Genomic DNA, 22,413 nt, shown 5'->3' with positions numbered 1-22,413 from the left:
CGAGACTCGGACGCGACCTCGAGACTCGACCTCGAGACTCGGACGCGACCTCGAGACTCGACCTCGAGACTCGGACGCGACCTCGAGACTCGACCTCGAGACTCGGACGCGACCTCGAGACTCGACCTCGAGACTCGGACGCGACCTCGAGACTCGACCTCGAGACTCGACATGACCTCGAGACTCGACATGACCTCGAGACTCGACATGACCTCGAGACTCGACACGGCCACAGCCGGTCAGACTTGGGACATAGTTATGTAATTTGTTTTTGCGCCATGTTAACACATCCTCTGTCAACAGTTAACTTTTCTATTCTAATAGCGCCTTATTGAACGTGACCTGGTAGCAAGGAAGGTGTCATGTGGTGAAAAGGTTATCAACAAATCAATAGCAATGACAACATGTACCTACAGTATATTTAATCCTCAAAGTTAAAGACGCTATTATTTCAATGTTTTATTTATTGTTTTATTTTTAACAACAACAAAAAAAAAATCTTAATACGAACGAGTTCAGTTCCTGTGCTGGCGATGTAACCTGGAATTCTGCGTGAATCAGAATTAACTCTTTAAATACCTCTTAACAGCCTCTAAATTAAAAACAAAAAACTACTAAAAACATGCAAGACGTTGGCGCTAATTCCTAGCTAGACAGTGGGCTAAGCTCCGAAATGATCATGTCCGACGTCCGTGTGGTTTAACAACGTTATTCAGCTGCTCGTGACATCAATGCTTGCAGAATGAAACTAAAATAAAAATTAAATGTCATCTTTAATAATAAACAAAATAATTCAAACTTGTGTTTACAAGTAGCTGCTGGTATAGCAATAACAAACGATTAGCATGTATCAGTTAGCGTCTGCACGTCATCAAACACAATCACATAAATTCACCCCAAGTATTCGACTACTATCGAAAACACACAAACAGTACAAAATGTCTTATATACAGCCGTCGCCGCTGGATGCTTCACAAGCAACAAATGTGCGCGCAGGCTGTCACCTCTTCACTTTGCTGCTTCCTCATGTGTGCGTGTGCCGTCACTGCTGGGTGGGCGGGTATGTAAATGCTCTCGCGTGCGGAAGTACAACCAGCTCTACGCTTCTTGCACCAAAATAAAAGCATGCATCACAAAAAAAAGTTAATAAAAAAATTTAAAAAATGACGAGACGCAGGCTTTGTAAAGTCGAAATTGCGTAAATCGTGACCGTCGTAACCCGGGGACTACCTGTAATCTACCCAAAAACTTTTTTTCTCCCCAACACCAGAGGGTGCTGTTGTGTCCTTAGTTGTTACTATGTATATAAGTTGTTACTAAATAATAATACAATTAGAGATGTCCCGATCATGTCATTTTCAAAGTATCGGAATCGGCAAAAAAATATCGGACATGCCTTTTTTTAATATATATATATATTTTAAATTAAATCGTTTTCTAATTGTATTTAACGCTACAGACATAATATGTTACATTCATCCGGAGTCTTTAGTATAGGCTTAAGGTAGGGTTATCAAATTTATCTCGTTAACGGCGGTAATTAATTTTTTTTTTTTAATTATCACGTTAAAATATTTAACGCAATTAACGTATGCGCTGTGGGAAGCAATGTGGGGAAGAAAGGTAGTAATTGATTTCTCTTACCACCCCATGTTATTTCCCAACGCAGAGAAGATATATCAGTTGGTACCACTACGCACAGTCATGGGTGCACTTCCCATCATGCATTTGGGCACAACAGTTAAATAGCTACAGTATCATTTACTGAAAGCTCAACAAATACACTAGATGGCAATATTTAGTCACAATATACAAAGTCACATTTATCCTTTAAGAATTACAAGTCTTTCTATCCGTGGATCCCTCTCACATAAAGAATGTTAATAATGTAAATGCCATCTTGAGGATTTATTGTCATAATAAACAAATACAGTACTTATGTACTGTATGTTGAATGTATATATTCGTCCGAGTTTTATTCATTTTTTTTAATGCATTGCCAAAATGTATATGATCGGGAAAAATTATCGGGAATGATTGGAATTGAATCGGGAGCAAAAAAAGCAATCGGATCTGGAAATATCGGGATCGGCAGATACTCAAACTAAAACGATCGGGAGCAAAAAAACATGATCTTAACAACAAGTTTTATTTGTTTCAGTCATGTTGGTATTGAAAATTTGCCCAAAAATCGCTCATATTGTGGTGAGACCAATACGAGGGTCAACCTAAAAGACATCCTTTTTAAACCGCAAACTAGGTGTGCAACCTAAACACAAGTATATACACGGTAATCATTGCACATGAAATTTATAATAATATTGAATAAATAATTATGTTTATCTAAGCACTTTTCAGGGCACTCCAGTTCACTGTAAACACATAGTTTAAAGAAAACAAGCGGTGCATTTCAAAATAAGAAACACGAAACAGAAATAGTACTAACATGTGAAATTAAATAGTTATTTTCACACCGCAAACATTTCATAGTTTTCAAAGCCATTCATTATGATTCAATCAGTTACACTCTGTTCAACTATTCAATATAGTCGTAAAACCAGCATGCCCTGCAAACTTAAAATAGTACAAGGGACCCCCACAGAGTTATATAAAAGGGATGACACAGCTATAGTCATCTAATGAGCAGGAAAACACACATCACACATCCTACACATCTCTTTTGGAGAGAGCACAAAAACAAATGAATGGTGCAGCTGGGGGAAGAAGAGAAAAGAACATGTGAGTCATTTCAACCATACTGTAGAAAACCAACAGGGAATTAACAGTCATATCCTGAGTTGAGAGAGCGACAGAGCAAGCACCCTTAACATTATGAATAGGTTTAGTAGTAATGATAACTAAGCAGCAGCATTTTCGTTAACAAAATTGCCACCGAAGTACTAACAAGTAGTTGTGCTTGTGAGTTTCTTTTTAACCAATTGTCAAATTTGTGTATTTGTGCACAAACCCTAGCAAAAAGTATGGAATCACCACTCTTGGACGAGCACTCACTCTAGTGTTGTATCGGTCGCGAACGATTCGTTCTTTTTGAACGAATTGTTTGGGTGAACGAGACCGAACTAATCACCATCTGCACTGATTCGTTCTATGAAGTTGGTGCTTGTTCACTGCGTGGGAGGGCGTTGAGCAAGCGGCAGCGTCTTCTGACATCGCACACGACCAATCAGACGCCAGCCTCATCGCGGGCAGGGGAGGGACCGGAAACAGAATCAGGGCGTATGTCACTCACTTCCACGTGTGGCCAATAAGCAGCCAGCGTGCAGGCAAGGGGGCAAGACTGAGTTTTGTCACTTCCCGTTCAGTGACTCGGTCCTCCGGTTCCTGACCTAGCTTGCTGCTAACGTGACTTTCCAGTAATGACTATGCGGTGAACGAATCAAAAAAATGAAAGGAAAGGATTTTGTCACATATTTGTTAACGTGGAGCCTATCAAATGCAGCTCAAAAAGACAAAAACACTACACAAATCTAGCGAGCATGGTTTAGTGTACTACTTTTCTCAACAGACTTGGGACTACCTATTATGACATACTATCAAATTTACAGTAATTTAAAACACGGGTAGCTACGAGGCAAGCAAAAGCTGAGCTGCGGTCGCGTGACAGCAATGAAGGGGGCAAAGAACTGTCACTATATGGAGGCTTCATGGCAGCGATATTTACCTCATATGTGCACAGAAAAAAAGAATATTTAGTATGATCACCATAATACTGATTTGCAATGAAACGGTATATACATGTCCATTTTTTCCCAAGTGTTTTATTATTTTTTTTCCGTGTCAGGTGTTGGTTGGTTTGACAAATTATGTCAATCCGTCCATCATGTGCTACTCAAGCGCCCCACAACAACGCACATGGACACGGGAGATGTCGCAATATGTCTACATTTTTCTTAACAGACTAATGAGAGTAGAAAGGCGATATCGTAAAGAGCAAACAATTATTTCTCGTCAGCATTTGACGATCTGAGATGCGGGGACGACAGGGGAGCTGACCGGATTATTTTATTTATTAATACCAGTGCAAAACGTCAATACGATCACCATAATACTGATTTGCAATGAAACTGTATATACATTTCAATTTTTTCCGAGTGTTTTATTTTTTTTTCCGTGTCAGGTGTTGGTTGGTTTGACAAATTATGTCAATCCGTCCATCATGCGCTACTCAAGCCCCCCAAAACAACGCACGCGGACACGGGAGATGTCGCAATATGTCTACATTTTTCTTAACAGACTAATAAGGGTAGAAAGGCGACATCGTAAAGCGCAAACAATCATTTCTCGTCAGCATTTGACGATCTGAGATGCGGGGACGACAGGGGAGCTGACCGGATTATTTTATTTATTAATACCAGTGCAAAAATTCAATACGATCACCATAATACTGATTTGCAATGAAACTGTCAAATATCAAAATGCAGTATTGTCTTTATTTCAGAGCAGCACATTCGACAACTAGCTATTTACACTTAGTTTTAACAATAGTGACTAAAAATAATAGTGATGAGCATAAAAACAAAAATACAACAGAGCGAGAGGTAAATATGATGTGTTGGTCGTTCCATGTTTAGAAATTAAACTTCGGATTTATTTTTATTTTCGTGACAGCAAGCATGCTGCGTTGGCTGGTAGCAGGCTAGCAGCAGCATTGTATATGTGATCGAGAACATGCTAAAGAAAGTCCGTGCGCCCCCGACCCCAAACCCCCACTCCTCCCACAAAAGGAAAATGTTTAACCGTGTCCTAAATCGAAATGCAAGCACGAGCCATGATTTTGAGCCCATAGAACTAGGACAGACGACGCGGAAGTTCTCCCTCGCTTTTGCAGCAGCGGGAGGGAGGGAGACGAGGCTGTCTGTGAAAGCAGAATGATATTGCCTGTCACTCATTACTGAAACTACGACGAGCGGTCAATGAGGAGCCTGTCTGCAAGAGAGAGGGAGGGACCAAGAATGTCACTTCCCGTTCAGTTTTACTGCGAAGCGGTCTTTGGTGATTCGTTCGGCAACGTCACTTCCCGTTCAGTAACCGAACGATTCATTTGGACGGGGAGGGAGATGAGGGGGGCGAACGATTCGTTGAACGATTCGTTTGAACGAATCTTTTTACTGAACGATCCGGAATGGATTCGTTTACTCAAGTGAACGACAGATCTCGTCACTAACTCACTCTTGGAAATATACACTCACCGGCCACTTTATTAGGTACTACATGCTAGTAACGGGTTGGACCCCCTTTTGCCTTCGGAACTGCCTCAATTCTTTGTGGCATAGATTCAACAAGGTGCTGGAAGCATTCCTCAAAGAGTTTGGTCCATATTGACATATTGGCATCACACAGTTGGTGCAGATTTGTCGGCTGCACATCCATGATGCGAATCTCCCGTTCCACCACATCCCAAAGATGCTCTATTGGATTGAGATCTGGTGACTGTGGAGGCCATTTGAGTACAGTGAACTCATTGTCATATTCAAGAAACCAGTCTGAGATGATTCCAGCTTTATGACATGGCGCATTATCCTGCTGAAAGTAGCCATCAGAAGTTGGGTACATTGTTGTCATAAAGGGATGGACATGGTCAGCAACAATACTCAGGTAGGCTGTGGCATTCCAACGATGCTCAATTGGTACCAAGGGGCCCAAAGAGTGCCAAGAAAATATTCCCCACACCATTACACCACCACCACCAGCCTGCACCGTTGATACAAGTCAGGATGGATCCATGCTTTCATGTTGTTGACGCCAAATTCTGACCCGACCATCCGAATGTCGAAGCAGAAATCGAGACTCATCCGACCAGGCAACGTTTTTCCAATCTTCTATTGTCCAATTTCGATGAGCTTGTGCAAATTGTAGCCTCAGTTTCCTGTTCTTAGCTGAAAGGAGTGGCACCCGGCGTGGTCTTCTGCTGCAGAAGCCTATCTGCCTCAAAGTTCGACATACTGTGCGTTCAGAGATGCTCTTCTGCCTACCTTGGTTGTAACGGGTGGTTATTTGCGTCACTGTTGCCTTTCTATCAGCTCTAACCAATCTGGCCATTCTCCTCGTACCTCTGGCATCAACAAGGCAATTCCGCCCACAGAACTGCCGCTCACTGGATATTTTTTCTTTTTCGGACCATTCTCTGTAAACCCTAGAGATGGTTGTGCGTGAAAATCCCACTAGATCAGCAGTTTCTGAAATACTCAGACCAGCCCTTCTGGCACCAACAACCATGCCACGTTCAAAGTCACTCAAATCACCTTTCTTCCCCATACTGATGCTCGGTTTGAACTGCAGGAGATTGCCTTAAACCATGTCTACATGCCTAAATGCACTGAGTTGCCGCCATGTGATTGGCTTATTAGAAATTAAGTGTTAACGAGCAGTTGGACAGGTGTACCTAACAAAGTGGCCAGTTAGTGTATATGGAATCACTCCATTCTGAGGAAAAAAAAATATGGAATCATGAGAAACAAAGAAATGATAATCAAAACACATCTCTAGTATTTAGTAGCACCACCTCTGGCTTTTATGACAGCTTGCAGTCTCTGAGGCATGGACTTGAGTATTCTTCATCAATTTGGTGCCAGCTCTCTTGGATTGCAGTTGCCAGATCCTCCTTGCAGGTCTGAGCCTTGCTGTGGACCATATTTTTCAATTTCCACCACAGTTTTCAATAGGGTTGAGATCTGGGCTATTTGCAAGCCATGACATTGACCGGATGAGTCTTTCTCCAAGGAATGCTTGAACAGTTGGAGCTGTGTGGCATGATCAGTGTTGTTAACCTTACTTTAAAAAAGGAATTCATTACAGTTACAAATTACTTCTTCCAAAAAGTAATTGCGTTAGAAATTCAGTTTAAAAAAAAAAAAAAAAAAACAGGTCACACAATGTGAAGTTTAAAGGGTTTTTTGGGACAATTGGCCCCATCCAAATTCTTTACCCTAAACTAAACTAGACACAGGGGTATTGCGGATATTGCAATAACTAGATAGTAACCTTTGCTATGTGTGGAAGTCATTTAATGTTGTGAATCAACCGTTTAAGTTGTTAAAATTGCTCCCGTTATTGCATTAGTTCTCTTCTGTCCACTTTTGACATGTGTAAGTTTTCAAACTATTTCATCATTTAAAGATAAAGTCAAGATTTTGCCGATTTAGGAGCATTTTAGATAAAAAAAAAAAGTTACTCAGGTCCGCTAGGAAGGTTCTCTACAACAGAACCTTCTTGAGAAGTTTACTGCTTTAAGATGGCGGCTGTTTACTAACGCATTTAGTTCTTTATTATTTATATGTTGCTAATGCAGCCGTGTCTGGCATTTGCATCTAGTTCTGTATATATGTGATATCTACCGTATCATGTGGGCGTAGTTTGTAGGCTATCGGCTACAGTCAGGTATTATTGGAGCCACCTAGCATAGTAGCATCGCATTTGCAACGCCGTCACTCTCCCTTGCTTCCTCCCCACTCCTGCTCTGCTCTGTCGCCTCCGTGAGTCCGTCTTTCTCAGACTTTTCTCGCGTCAGTCAACCAACATAGTAACGCACGCCTTTCCCGCCTCAGTAATGGTAACCGCGTTGCCAAGATAAGTCATTAATTAGATTACTCACCAAAGAAAATAACGCCGTTAGTAACGCCGTTATATACTAACGTCGTTATTAAAAACACTGGGCATGATGCATTGTCATCTTGTGAAAATGACATTTTCAATTGAAGGGATAAGAAAGCAGTCTAAAATTTCAATGTAAACTTCTGCAGTTATTGAAGATTTAACCACAGCCATTTCCCCAGTGCCTTTGCATGACATGCAGCCCCATATCATCAAGGACTGAGGGAATTTGGATGTCTTCTTCAAGCAGTCATCTTTGTAAATCTCACTGGAACAGCACCAAATGAAAGTTCCAGCATCATCACCTTGTCAGGAGTCAAGAATCTGCATTGGACAAGGTGATGATGCTGGGATCATCATCAAGTCCATTCCTCAGACTGCAAGCTGTCATAAAAGCCAGAGGTGGTGCTACTAAATACTTGAGATGTGTTTTGATTGTTATTTCTTTCTCATGATTCCATATTTCCCCCCCCCCTCAGAATAGAGTGATTCCATATACATTTCCCTGCACTTGCTCTATAAAAGTAACATTTACTGACCACCACAATGTTTTTATTCTTTTCTTTCAGTGTTTCTGAATGCTAAAGAGTTGCACTCTTGAACTAATTCATTATTTTTTTTTCAAGATTTTATCTGAGTTAGTTCTCCATGATTAAAAAAAAAAATAATAAAAAAATAGTGTTTTCAGCATCTAATAAATTCAAAGCGCTTGCCGCTCACTCATACAGTTTACAGTTAATCTTGTAAAGCCACTTTGACAACAATCCAGTTTCACCATTTTGGTGGGTAAGACCAAATAGCTGTCAAAAGACAAAAGAGACAACATTTTTGACCTCCACAAGGCTGGAAAGGCCTTCAGGGCATTTGCAAAGTAGATTTAAATTTATATTTTCACCATTTTTTTAATTAAAAAAAAAAAAAAAAAAAAAAAAAAAAAAAAAGAGACATGCTTTTGTGTTTGAATTGTGCAAAATATGTCAAGATATTATGTTGCAATTAAAAAAGAAATTGGACAACCTTGAAGAACTGATTTTTAAATGTTAAAATCCTTTAGTGACCCCTTGCGTATTTGTTGGAGAACTACATCAAACATGACGTCATAACTGTAGACACCGCTGCGTGTCACGAGAATGTACTGTATTGGGTTTTTCTAGTAAAGCAATCTGCTCAAGTCTGATGCTATATATCCTATTGATTTGTTGATTATCTTGGCCAAATTTCATATTCACCGGAGAACTACTTAATCTATACATGGAACTACATATTAACCTACACTGCTGGCCAATAGTGTTGGCTCCCCTGCAATTTCATCAGATAATGCTCAATTCCTCCCAGAAAATGATTGCAATTACAAATGCTTTGGTAGTAATATGTTTGTTTTGCTTGCAATGAAAAAACGGGCTAACCTCCCTGGATGTGGACTGAAAAGAAAAATTGACGAAAGATTGTGCGGATGGTGGATAAAGAACCTCGACTAACATCCAAACAAGTTCAAGCTGTCGTGCAGTCCGAGGGTACAACAGTATCAACCTGTACTATCTGTCGGCATCCCAATAAAAAGGAACTCTACGGTAGGATACCAAGGATTACCCCACTTCTGACCCAGAGACATAATAAAGCCAGGCTGGAGTTTGCCAAAACTTTCATGAGAAAGCCAAAAATGTTTTGGAAGAATGTTGTCTGGTTATAGGAGACAAAAATAGAGCTTTTTGGGAAAAGGCATCAACATAGAGTTTATAGGGGAAAAAAAACAAGTCCTTCAAAGAAAAGAACACAGTCCCATTCGTCAAACATGGCAGAGGTTCCCTGATGTTTTGGGGTTGCTTTGCTTTGCTTTGGGACCGCTCTCTCTAAGCAGCTTGTTGCTCACGTTTTCTGGTTCTATAGTTTCCAGCAGAGTTCACGACATTTCTCAGTTTAATTAAAAGGAGGACATTTCTCTCCAAGCAGCTTCCTATTCCGAGTTTTGCAGGTAAGCATGACATTAAACTGTGTGAACTTGCCAACTCTTGCCAATGCTGGTTGGACTTTAAGTAGCAAAATTAGTGGCGTGTTCCCCACCTCCAGAACATTGATGTCTTTTTTTCCATCTTCGAAGGGGGCGGAGGAGGTAGCATGTTGACAAGGATTTCTGGTGGTTTTGTTTTGGTGTGCGTGTGTGACGGAGGGGGGTTGGGTGGGTCTAGTCATCATCAGCCAATCAAACGTGGGTTTGAGCGGTGGAGGTGGGGGAAGTGGACCGGCACATTCAGCAAGTGAAAGGGGGTAAATTTGAGTCTGAACATAATGAAAATAATTCACTGAATAATGGTAAGGTCAATTCTATCCTTACAACATATGGGGAAATAATCTAAATGACCTATATAACTGAACTCATTGTATAATGCAAATAAGGTTGCTTAAAAGTTGGTGGGGACAATTTGAGCATCCAAAAAGTTGGTCGTGCTATGTACCTACCGTCCCTATGCAAACCTACACCTTTGGTATGTATGTATATGGCGGAAAACACAGACAAGACTGAAAAAGCGGTTTCTGCTCTTGCACCCCTCTTTAAAAGAAACTGCTGTATTTTAAGCCAAAACAACTGTTGTGTTTGATTGAACAATATGTCTATATGTAGCCATAGCAGATTCATGGCGCATTAAGACCCTGAACTATTTTTAATTTGTTCGTTTTACTCTGGAAACAACTGTTTACAGTCGTCACACAACCCCTTTTGTTTTAACCCAGCCATAAAACTAAGGTAATTAATTGTATTTATTCTTCAAAATGTGTCATTTTTAGCTTAGAATCATTAGTTGTTTTCTTGTATTTAGTTAAAAAAAAAAAGACAAATTATTCACTCACATATTTTAAACTTTTAAACAAATTATGTCAAAATGAAAAAAAACAGTGTCTGTAAAAAAGTCACGGATATCTACCTCATAACTATCGCTTAATTGCATTTTTTTCGTTACTGTCACATTTCCAATATTTTAGATGATGAATAATCGATCCAAACAAAGAAAAATGTGTGTGTGTGTGTGTGGGGGGGGGTGTTAAAAGGGTAAATATATGAAAATTAAAAGCTCGACCACTTCTTGATGTCTGCGATTTCTGCACTGCAACCCTTGTTATATTACCATGTTTCACCCATGAAATCCCCCCAAAACTCGGCTGTGGCCATTCACAGCTGTGTCTTGACACTCTGTGCTACATGGAGTTTTTGGAGCAAAAAGAGGTAAGTACGCAATAATATCTCGTTAAAATCGTGGCGTCTTTAATTCTGCTCTTGGGTGCTCTCACCTCCAGTTAGGGTTTTGCTGTTTAAATTTTTTTTGTTTTGTTTCAAAAATGCCCTCTTGTTTAAAAATTTTCTTCCCCCAGAAAATTGAGATTTTAAGCTTTCCAATGATGTATCACACATGTATATAGGACAATTTTGAAATTTGGCCAAATTGGGGGTCTTGGAACGGAACTTCAAGTCAGTTTTCCGCCATATATGTGTGAGTCGATGTATGTACAGTATGTATGTTGATCTGCATTGTTCAAGAATAAAGATGGTTAAAAACCAACTCAGACGTGTCATGTACTCGCCTCTGTAATATGAATTTAAAAGACATTTTGTGACTAGACTGACCCAAGTGATAATTTTTTAATTTTTTTTTAGAAATTTGTTTTTTTATTCACAAATAAATGTTCTCTAAAACACGTTTGTGCATTTTTTCCCAATCAGAACTGCATTAGACACTTAAATTAGCAAATTTTAAATAGTAAATTGACGAGATTGTTTTTCCCCCTAAAGCCTTTAGTTAAAAAAATCCATAACATTTTGACATATTGCACTGTGTATATTATTTTGCTTACTATTATTTTGTATTGATGCTGTCACTCGTATTGACTACATCTGTGTATGTCTGTCAATAACTGTCAATTGTTTTGTGAAGCAGAAGTAAAAAAAAAAAAGTGAGTGTCATGCGTGATTTTAGTTTCTCATAATCTTCAGCATATAAATAACGAAAACAGCACAGTATTTGTACATTGCAGTATCTCAGTTTAATTGACCTTAAGTGATGTGATTTTTTTTAATGTGAAATTTGAAGTGCCTTATGTGATATGTCAAAGTATTTCTGCAACGTGTAGTACTGTGTGCCTCGTTTATTATTGCATATTTTTTTCGCTGTATTATTTCTTGAACTGTAATTACAGCGTTGTATTTTTGTGGTGTGTTTTCTATTGTTTGTTTGTGATTGTTTAAATAAGTTTGAATAAATAAAATATAATAAACCTGTCACACGCAGGAAAACAATAGGCAGGGCAAGTTGTGCGGGAACTCAAAAATACTTAAATAATCAAAGACTGAAAAAACAGTGAAAACAAAAGCAGTGCGCGTCAGACAAAAAAATAAGAATCAAAAACTTACTTTGGAAGAAACAACATGAGGGCTTGGACACGGAATAGACACTCTAAAAGACGCTTGGATTGACTGACAGAACAAGACAGCGAGCACAAGGGGAACTTAAATAAAGTCATGGTGTAACGAGACAATGGGACACAGGTGGTTGATACAAGAGGGAGCAGATTGGTCAAGACACAAGGAGCAGGCCACAACAGGTGAAATCAATGAGTAATCACATGGCCAAGTAACACTAGGGCAAAATCCTAACAAAACTTAACTTAAGGCATGACAGGACAAAGGCTACGTTCATACTACAGGTCTTAATGCACAAATCCGATTTTTTGTCATATCTGTTTTTTTTGGCATGCCCGTTCAGACTGCCTTTGTCCATTGAGACCATTCAAGTATTACGCATGCGCACTAATTCGCAGTCCGATACGCGCTGAGCAAGACGACCCGCATGCGCAGAAGCATCAAAACAAATGACACACGTCATCCGTCATTCCAGGGATATCATATTTTGCTTTTCAAAAGGAGGACACAAATAACAGACATAAATAATCCCCGTTTAGGCTTATATTCAAAGTTTATATGGATCGATAGCATGCACGCACGGTCCGTGCACGTCACACACACATACGGGCAGTTTGCCCCGACCTCGGCCGTGTAGGCAATGTTGAAATATTGCTCACTTGGAGCAGAGAGAAAACTGAGCATTCTCAGGCTTATCCTCAACCCATTTTTATTTTTTAAGACTGTTGTCAAGCCCAGCCCTTCCCCAAAAGCCGTGTTCACTGCAAGCTAGGCGCTAATAACGCACAGCTGCACCGCTACGGTAAGCGTCTCTCTCGCTATATGATGACGTAATTGATGCATGAAATCTGATTTGGGAGAGTGGACAGTACAGACCGCCGCGACAGTCTGGAAAAATGTGGCCCAGATTGGATTTGAACCACATACGAAAGTGACCCAGATCGGATTTGAAATGGTCCAGTTCTATGCGACTTGTCACGTTCAGACCGTCAAGTTAATGCCTCACTCGAGTCGGAAAAACACGAAAAAATCTGATTCGTGCATTAAGACCTGTAGTATGAACGTAGCCAAAGTGAATTGTATTCCCAAAATGTTGTGTTTTGTCACTTGATAATAACGCTTAAGCACGACAATGTAAAAAGCCGGCTACAACAAATTAAAAGGTCGTTAGAGGTTTTCAAAAACAACTTTTAAAGCCGCAACTAAAGTTCAACACTCCCCTTCCGTGAGCAAAATGAGTCAATACACACGTACTGTATAATCGCTTGATTTCTAAGCAACAAAATAACTATAGCTGTATTGAATTTTTAAAAAAAAATACATATTTACACTATTGAAACAAACAGAGAAAATGTCAGAAAATCACAACCAAGATAAGCTCAATTTAGCACAGAGTGGCCAACTTCATTTATTTATGTAAAACAATATTTTAACTTCATTTGTTTGCAATTTTATGCACAAAAAATTGTGAATTTTCTTTTTGCTAAATATTCAGTTTTACCCATTTTCAGACTAATTTTTTTTTTTTTTTTAATTAGTATTTTTATTTCGGATATAAATTTAAGATTTACATTTGAGATATATATTTAGGATTTACATTTAATATACAGTATATATTTGAGATATATGTTTAAGATTTAGATTTAAGCAGGGGTGAAAGTGGGCCAGAACAGTCAGGAACGTAGTTCTGGTATAAGATTCAGGCCCAGAACGCAGTTCCGGTATAAGATTCAGGGCCGGAATGCTGTTCCGGCACACGGTGCTTTGATTCCGAAAATATGACGGCAACTGTCAAAACGCTATGTTAAAAAAAAAAATTGCTAAGCCGCTACACATGCATTTCATCTCCAAGAAGAAAACAATCTACCAACATCAGATTTACATACACAAGTGTTAACAACAAGCATAATAAAGTGCTTGTGTAGCGTAATCCTTTTCCACCAATATTTATTATTTTATTCCACGAACGGCATGGTGGTTTCCCCAGCTGCTGCAGTTACAGTGCCCTCCATAATTATTGGCACACCTCATCTGATCAAAGCACACGGTCCCAGTTAAAGCCTGGGACCGTGTGTTTTTTTGTGTGAGACCAAGATTGAGCTTTTTGGCAACAAACACTCTAAGTGGGTCTGGCGCATGCTGAAAAGCACCTCATACCCACTGTGAAGTATGGGGGTGGGTCAGTGATGCTGTGGGGCTGTTTCGTTTCCAAAGGCCCTGGGAACCTTGTTAGGGTGCATGGCATCATGAATGCTTTGAAATACCAGGACATTTTAAATCAAAATCTGTTGCCCTCTGCCTGAAAGCTGAAGATGGGTCATCACTGGGTCTTTCAGCAAGATAATGACCATAAACATTTGGCCAAATCTACACAGAAATGGTTCACCAGACACAAAATCAAGCTCCTTCCATGGCAATCTGAGCCCCCAGACCTTGTTTTGTTGGCAAAAGGGGGTTGTACAAAGTATTAACACCAGGAGTGCTAATAATTGTGACACACATTATTTGATGTCAAATATTTTTTTCCTCATGTGGGATTTTTCCCCCCGCTAAATGAATGCACTTGTATTAAAGGTTGGATTTTTCTCTTTTTTTCCATTAAGGTCCCATATTATTTGAATTTAAAAAAATTCTATATTAGAAACCAAAAAACACATCTTTTTCAGGGGTGCCAATAATTATGGAGGGCACTGTATCTGAGTCTGACGATGATGAGTCAAGTCAATGTGTGAATGCACGCAGCAAAGCAAAATGCCTGGACTCATTTATACTTTCAATTAGCTGTCATACTGACGTGATCAGCTGAGATAGTTAGCTCTGATTGGTTCAATTGATGCGACAAAAAAGGGCAATGCAGCATAAAATGGATCAAATCTTTAAGAGCAACGACTTGAGGAGGCTTATTTATCTAGTTGTCTTTGCTCTGATGGGGAGGTTCAAAATATCTTAGCTGTCAATGTGCACTTTGGACTTAAATTTGTTCATTTATGTTAGGCTACTTATTCATTTCCCTATGATTTAAAAAAGTCAATGTTTGAGCGATCTTCAAAATATATTCCATTTCACTCTGCATTATATAAGTCATTTGTACTTATTTTTCTGAATGTATCTTACTTATATCTTTATTTAAAAATAAAGAAGTAAATGTTTACATTAACTTCAATTTTAATATACATATGTTGTATGTAAGTAGTCAAAATTGAGATTTGGCATTTAGTATGTGAGGAAATGAGGGAAAATGAAAATGAGCTGGGGGTTGGGGTTATTGCTGTTTTTGTTAACTTTTATTTTGCAAATCATTGAAAAAATACAATTTTGAATGAACATGTTTTTTTATGTGTTATAGAAATAACTGCTAAAACAGTTTTGTTTGCATTTCAGTAGTTTAACAGGTTTGCCCCCCCCCCCCAAAAAAAAAAAAAGAAAAAAAAAAAGAAATCAAATTTCTGGCTCCGTGGCGACCTTCGCATCGGGGAGTTCCAGCAAGAAATTATAGCCACTTTCACCCCTGGATTTAAGATATATACTTAAGTTTAAGATATATATTTAAGATTTCAATTAAATATTTCGTTCTGGATTCAAACATTCAGGTCTAATACTTATTATTTAAAAATAAATATTTTAAGTTGCTAAATAATGCTGTAAATGAGAGAGAGAAAAAAAATAATAAAATTCACACATTTTAAACACTGTGTGGCGCTAAATGTTAGAAAATGTAATTTTCAGCATGCCCATAGTCTACTCTCCTCTCCTTAAATTGCTACAGGTAAAAAAAATAAAAAAATAAAACTGAATTAAAATAACTTGAATGAATTATCATTTTTTTTAAATTTCACATCATGCCATGCTTTAACAGGCGTTGAAGAACAGCTTGGCCGTAATTATTTGTTAAATCAGGGAACAAATAAAAACCGAAGAAAAACAAGATTGTTTGTAGTCGACATGCTTCCAAAGTTCCCTGCCCCCCTCCTTCACCAACTTTATCTATCACACCGGGAGGTCGCGACACTTAGATCAAACATTGACGCGCACAGCCGAAAGAAGTCGTCACGGACAACTAGAAGAACATGGATGAGCTCGTGTTCCTGAGGATCTTCATCCTGGTCGCGGTCGGCGTAGACGCTGTCCCCCAGGAGCGACTCATTCTCAGCGCCCTGGGCCTCGCCGAGCGGCCGGCCACCGCCGAGGGCATCTCCGGGCAAAGATCACGGGGGAAAGAGATTCCACCGGCCCTCTTGAAGAGGTTCCGGAAGACGGAGAGCGATCAGACCAACGAGGGCGAGCCGTGCACGATTGCGGAGTACGGCGTCCGGGGAAACATTATCAGATACGTGCAGGATCAAGGTAAAGTTCCAGGCCTTGATTAAGCGTCTTTTTGTGTTTGCAACCCACGTGTGTGACCTCGCCGCTTTGTGGGCGTGTGTTTTGTGTGCGTGTGCATGTATGTTTTGGAAAATGTTTATTTGTTAATACTGTGTTGTTGTTTTTTTTAAGATAAATGTGCCTATTTCGATGCACTGTTTAAATCTACTAGTATATGAACAATTCAGCCCCCCCCCCCTCCCCCACAAGAGCAGAATTTTAGACGAGTGCACTTAAGACGCCAACCGCTAGAGGGAGGCAGCGCACTTCACAACGTTCAGCCACCGTCGATTCTTTGTCTTGCAGTAGAAGGACATTATCAGTTGGTTGCATAAGTTTTTATACTACACTGAAAAAAATAACTGGTGGATTTACTTGATAAAATCATTGTAGCAATTTGCTCTTACGTTTGTTAAGTAAATTTGACTGCTTGTGAACTGAACTTAATATTGCAGCAGTAAATTTTTTTAATCCTCTATTGCCAAATGAATCACATTTGATGCACCTAAAATTTCATGATTTTGAGACTAATTCAGAATTTTGACGTTTCTTTTTGGAAAAAAAAAAAAAAAAAAAAATGCTGGATGCAAGTCAACACATGCATCTTCATGTTCCATGAGACAAAAAAAACAAAACAAAACAGGATTTAACATGGGTTACCAATATTAGAGCGCTTATTACACCTATTCATTTTGACTTTTCTTTTTACAAACTTGAACAAGGTTTCATTAGGACCTTATTTTTCAAATTTTGGGATTCTTTGATAATTGCCTCATGTTGCAGGTATTTAAGGGTTAAGTACAATTTATTTAATTTATTGAGTAAATCTTAAAATTAAGTAAAAATTAATTTATTAAGTAAAGTTAAGTTAAGTACTCCTTGCACAAGCAGTAAAATTTACTTAATAGAAGTAAGTGCAAATTGTCACAATGATTTTATCAAGTAAATCCACCATTTTTCCCCCAGTGTAGGGCTGTTCGATTTTTCCGAACAAGAAAATCCCATTTATTTTCTCTCAAACCCAGTTTTCCAATGTCGATTACGGTTTCTTCACAAAATAAAAATAATGACAAATAAAGTATTTGGATGATATGTCTTCTATTTCATTCAACTTATTTTTTCTTTATTAGAACTTAAAGTGCCAGTGAATTTAGGGGTGCTGGAAGTCACTCACGAGTCACGGCAAGGGGTGCTGAGGATCTTTTTTAGTTTTTCCCGTCCCAAAAAACAGCCGTTTCTGTCCAAATTTGTCATGCTCGCAGGTTTTCTCCATACAAGGCGTGCACAGTACACACGCATGCTGGATAGTTTACGTAGTACCAGTGTTGTAAATCTTACTTTAAAAAATAATTAATTACAGTTACAAATTACTTCTCCCAAAAAGTAATTGCGTTAGTAACTCAGTTACAGGAATGTAAGAGTAATAAGTTACTTGGCAAAGTAACAGGGGATAATTTTCACTTTTTTTCTTCTTCTTTTTTTCTAAAAATAAATAAATTAATTAAATAAAAAACAAACAAACAAACAAACAAACAAAAAAAACAGGTCACACAATGTGAAGTTTAAAGGATTTTTGGGACAATTGGCCCTAGCCCAATTCTTTACCCTAAACTTAACTAGACACAGGGGTATTGCGGATATTGCAATAACTAGATAGGAACTTTGCTATGTTTGGAAGCCATTCAATGTTGTGAATCACCTGTTAAAGTTGTTAAAATGGCTCCCGTTATTGAATTAGTTCCAAACTGTTTCATCATTTAATCAAAGATTTAAGTCAAGACTTTGCCGATTTAGGAGTATTTTAGATAAAAAGTTACTTTGGTTCGCTAGGAAGTTTCTCTACAACAGAGCCTTTCTGAGAGGTCTACTGCTTTAAGATGAGAGCATACGACAGGAGAAAAAAAGTCTTAAATGGCATTATTATGTGAATTAGAATCATATTTTGAGACAATTCGACTATATACAACAATTTAGCAAAGCACAGATGACGAGAAATTAGCCTTTTAATCTGCCGGTTAGCCACGCCTACCGTTATAGGGCTTTAGCGTCCCCAACAGGTGGATGACGTCAGCGGTAGACTGGGCTCATCGATTTTCCTATTCAGCCCATTTAGGGGGAATTATTCAGAACGAGGAAAACGCGACGAAGAAAGCCGCAAAATGTCATTGTTTCAGTCTCTCTACTCCAATATTTTTACAGGATATTCTTTTTATCCAAGTATTTTTCCCCAATAGCTATATAAATGGCTTGAGAAGGACCAGTCAGCTCATCGAGGGGGAACTATTCACAACGAGGAAAGCGCGACGAAGAGAGCGGCAAAATGTCATTGTTTCTGTCTCTTTACTTCAATATTTTTACAGGATATTCTTTTTATCCAAGTATTTTCCCCAATTGCTAAGTAAATGGCATGGTCATGACAAATAACAGTCTTGTGCTGAATGGAATATGAAATAATAAAAATGCATTTATTCAGGACGACATGGCAAAATTACTCCATAATGGTCAAAACTGTCGACTTCAACTTTCCTGTCGCACCTCCCGAACGATATTTTATGACACCTAAATCGGACATATGTCATTTCCCTTCCCCGACTTCGGAGAATGTAAACAAACCAGAAGGCGTGACAGCTAGCCGGCATGCTAACCCGAACCGAGTGATGTTTCAAAGTCTTCAAAGCGGAAAATCACACATAACTATCCTGGATTATTTGACATGACGACCCAGTTGTCGATTGTCTTCGTGGATCGGCAAACCGCCCGGCGGGGAGCAATTTACAGTTCGTTCCCCGGAGGAGGGTGGCTGGAGTTGTTGTGCAGCTAACGTGCTGCTGCTAAGTCCAATGGTCCCACAGTAAATATCCACGGTGAATGGGAACCTTTTGAAACTCCAAAAGGCCGCATACGCCTCTCCCTCATACAGAATGATTTTTCTGCAGCCGTTTGGCTGGCGTGATGCGAAAAATAAACATAATAATCCGCAAAATCAGCTGAATCCTTCGTCCTCATACACAACAGTACACTGTAGCGTGAAGAGGACGTCTTCTACCGTACACGTCACAGCGCCCTCCTCCTCAATGCAAGACCGAAGCCGGAAGTCCCTCATTTTCATGGCGCGGGATTCAAAAAACTAAATAAAAATAGCGATCGCTTCCACACACATCCAAGCGGCCCACATCATTCAGGGGCATAAAATACCGCGTGTATTATGAAATAAACATGCTTTTTCGTGTCACATGCACTTTAAGATGGCAGCTGTTTACTAACGCATCCAGTTCTTTATACATGTTGCTAATGCCACCGTGTCTGTCATTTGCATCTAGTTCTATATTATGTCATATCTACCGTAGCATCATGTGGGCGTAGTTTGTAGGCTATCGGCTACGGTCAAGTATTAATAGAGCCACCTAGCATCGCATTTGGAACTCTGCTCTCTCGTCTCCGTGAGTCCGTCTCTCTCAGACTTTTCTCGCGTCATTCAACCAACATAGTAACGTATAGTAACGTACGCCTTTCCCGCCTCAGTAACGGTAACGGCGTTGCCAAGATGAGAAAAGTAATTAACTACATTACTCACTACTGAAAAAAAATAACGCCGTTAGTAACACCGTTATATTCTAACGCCGTTATTAACAACACTGCGTAATACTACTAGTATACTACAAAGGCAGCATTCTACTTCACCTACTGTGTGTGTTTTTGTATTGGAAATAAAAACGCCTGTGTATTATAATGCAATTCCTAACAGAAAGACCATTTCATTGGCTGTCAATGGCAGCCAATGAGTTAAATAAAGGGTTAATTTAATAGGAATTTAAAATCAAGACTTTGCTGGTAAAATGTTGTCTATAAAAGTTGTAAAGCACAGCTGGGATGCCTGTATGTATGAGTATGGACTAAGCTACTATCGCAGCATATATCTTGTAAGTTAATTTTATTGCATTTCAGGGTCATCAACATGTTTTGCCCCTACCCTGCTACAAAGTCAAACTCCGCCGATGAGTTTAACACTTAAAACACTATATCACAGCTCTGAGTATCATCTTACCTTTCTGTTTGACCCTCCCCTTGCCAAATCACACCCACATCGCCCCCGCAAACCGGGCACCTTAGAAGCCTCGGTCCGGGTGCGGTCACACCCCCAGCACCTCGTTAACACTAGAACGTCCAAGGGTGGATCAGTTGATACAAATCCAGAGATGGGATATCTGACCCTAATCAGCATATCTTTTGTGAGCATTGAGGTCCTCATTAGTAATTCCCATTCACACTAGCAAAACCACAGGGTTGGATTGCTCCAATTAGCATCTTGACTGTGGGGGAGGGCTGCCTAGGCTTTGTTGGATAGTGGACCGCTCAGGCAGGCAATCGGGCGGACAACCTTTTTACAATTCCAAAAGCTGCAGTTTGCCTACAGTACAAGGGAAGGTGTAATAAAAAACAAAACATTTTTTATGTGATGGCATATGATACTTCGCCCTTTGTCCGGGGCCAGGTGTTGGAGGTCGTTGCCGAAGCAATTTTTCATTCTGCGCTTTATTTGCGCCCAAATGAGAGTGAGCCAATTCCTTTGCAAGACCCACCAAGAAGTCCACCAGTCTCTCTTATATTTAAGATGCTAATTGCAGCTATCCAGAGTAAAACCCCTCCTTCACACATAGGCAGCGACTCCACAGAAGTGTGTGGGGGGTGGCGTGCTTGATTACTTCATTGAGTGGTCTATTGTTTGGCAAAGCCCAGTAGTCCGTTTGGTATCGGGGTCATTTGACGCCTTTCTGGTATTTCTTTATAGCCCCCCCCCCCAAAAAAAAACAAAAAACGGTGTGTTTATTCTTGTGCTTATGTGTCCATTTACAATAATTTGTGCATTTGTCTGATTTTGTGTGTGTGTATGCTTGCAGGTGGTGTAGTTCTGGGTTCTGGCGTGGCGTGCCCAGGCTGTTTGGAACAGCATCTCTTTTTCAATCTAGCAGTCCTGGAGTCATTGGAAGTCTTATCTCTGGCTCAGCTGCACATCAACTTCATCTGGAGATTTTGGCCTAAGGGCCCTGGGAGGGCAGCGACCTTCCTACGAAGCAGTCCCACCTTCAGTGCTATTCTGTACAAAGTAGTCCGGCCCACATTGAAAGGTGCCGACCCTCGGGCCAACCGCCGCCTTCTCCTGTCCCAGTCGGTCAGGCCGGGCCCGGGAGATGCGTCCGTCACCTTGGATATCACCTCGCTGGCCGAGTCCTGGCGCCAATCGACCCGCAATTATGGTTTGATTCTGGAACTGCGGCCTATGGACGCCGACCCGGACCGGTCGTGCGCGCTGCCATCTGCGCGGGCCTCCCTGGTGGCAGTCTCGCTTCACCCGCAACAGTGCCGTTCCCGGCAGCGGAGGAGTACTGCCCACGTCATGCCCCCGATGTCGCCCAGCAACATCTGCAAGGCCCGCCGCCTCTACGTGGACTTCAAAGACGTTGGCTGGCAGGACTGGATCATTGCACCTCAAGGCTACATGGCAAACTACTGCCACGGCGAGTGCCCCTTTCCACTCAGCGACAGCTTGAACAGCACCAACCACGCCATCTTGCAGACTCTGGTCCACTCGCTGGACCCGGGGACCACCCCTCAGCCCTGCTGCGTACCTGTCCGCTTCTCGCCCATCTCCATGCTCTATTACGACAACAATGACAACGTCGTGCTACGACACTACCAGGACATGGTGGTGGACGAGTGCGGCTGCAGATGACTGAAGCCCTATAGTTTCTTGGAGTAGCTAGAGCCCCACCATTTTTTTTAACTACCCATTTTTTGTGTGTGTGTTTTTTTTTAATAATGCCAATAAAGTTCAGATTGAAATTGCTGACCTACTTGTTGTGTGGTTTATGTCATGGATGAGGTGGGAGTTTTCAAACCTACTGTAATTTTCGGACTATAAGCCGCTACTTTTTCCCCTCATTTTAAAACCTGCGGCTTATTATAGGTAACACTTTTTTGACAGTGGCTTCATAAGATTGTCATAAGACCTCGGATGGTAATCGAAATCC

General features: G+C 40.2%; 1 protein-coding gene and 1 long non-coding RNA gene across 2 annotated transcripts in view; one reads left to right on the top strand and one right to left on the bottom strand.

The window, feature by feature from the left end:
* LOC130927502 (uncharacterized) overlaps window positions 1-12,077 on the bottom strand; it is a 53,242-nt gene extending 41,165 nt beyond the window's left edge. Inside the window, exon 1 of the long non-coding RNA XR_009066444.1 lies at window positions 12,014-12,077. This is a non-coding gene — a long non-coding RNA (uncharacterized LOC130927502). The remainder of the gene's footprint in view (window positions 1-12,013) is intronic.
* A 3,795-nt stretch (window positions 12,078-15,872) lies between these two features.
* On the top strand, window positions 15,873-22,212 carry gdf3 (growth differentiation factor 3). The gene is made up of 2 exons (XM_057852992.1): window positions 15,873-16,366; window positions 21,283-22,212. The coding sequence occupies exons 1-2, from the start codon at window positions 16,090-16,092 to the stop codon at window positions 22,113-22,115; spliced, it is 1,110 nt and encodes a 369-aa protein (XP_057708975.1). The 5' UTR covers window positions 15,873-16,089; the 3' UTR covers window positions 22,116-22,212.
* Window positions 22,213-22,413: the final 201 nt, after the last annotated feature.

This window comes from Corythoichthys intestinalis, chromosome 12, assembly GCF_030265065.1.
Source record: "Corythoichthys intestinalis isolate RoL2023-P3 chromosome 12, ASM3026506v1, whole genome shotgun sequence".
NCBI classification, from domain to species: Eukaryota; Metazoa; Chordata; class Actinopteri; order Syngnathiformes; family Syngnathidae; genus Corythoichthys; species Corythoichthys intestinalis.
Note: the sequence above shows the minus strand (reverse complement) of the source record. Positions and strands in the feature narration are given on the sequence as shown.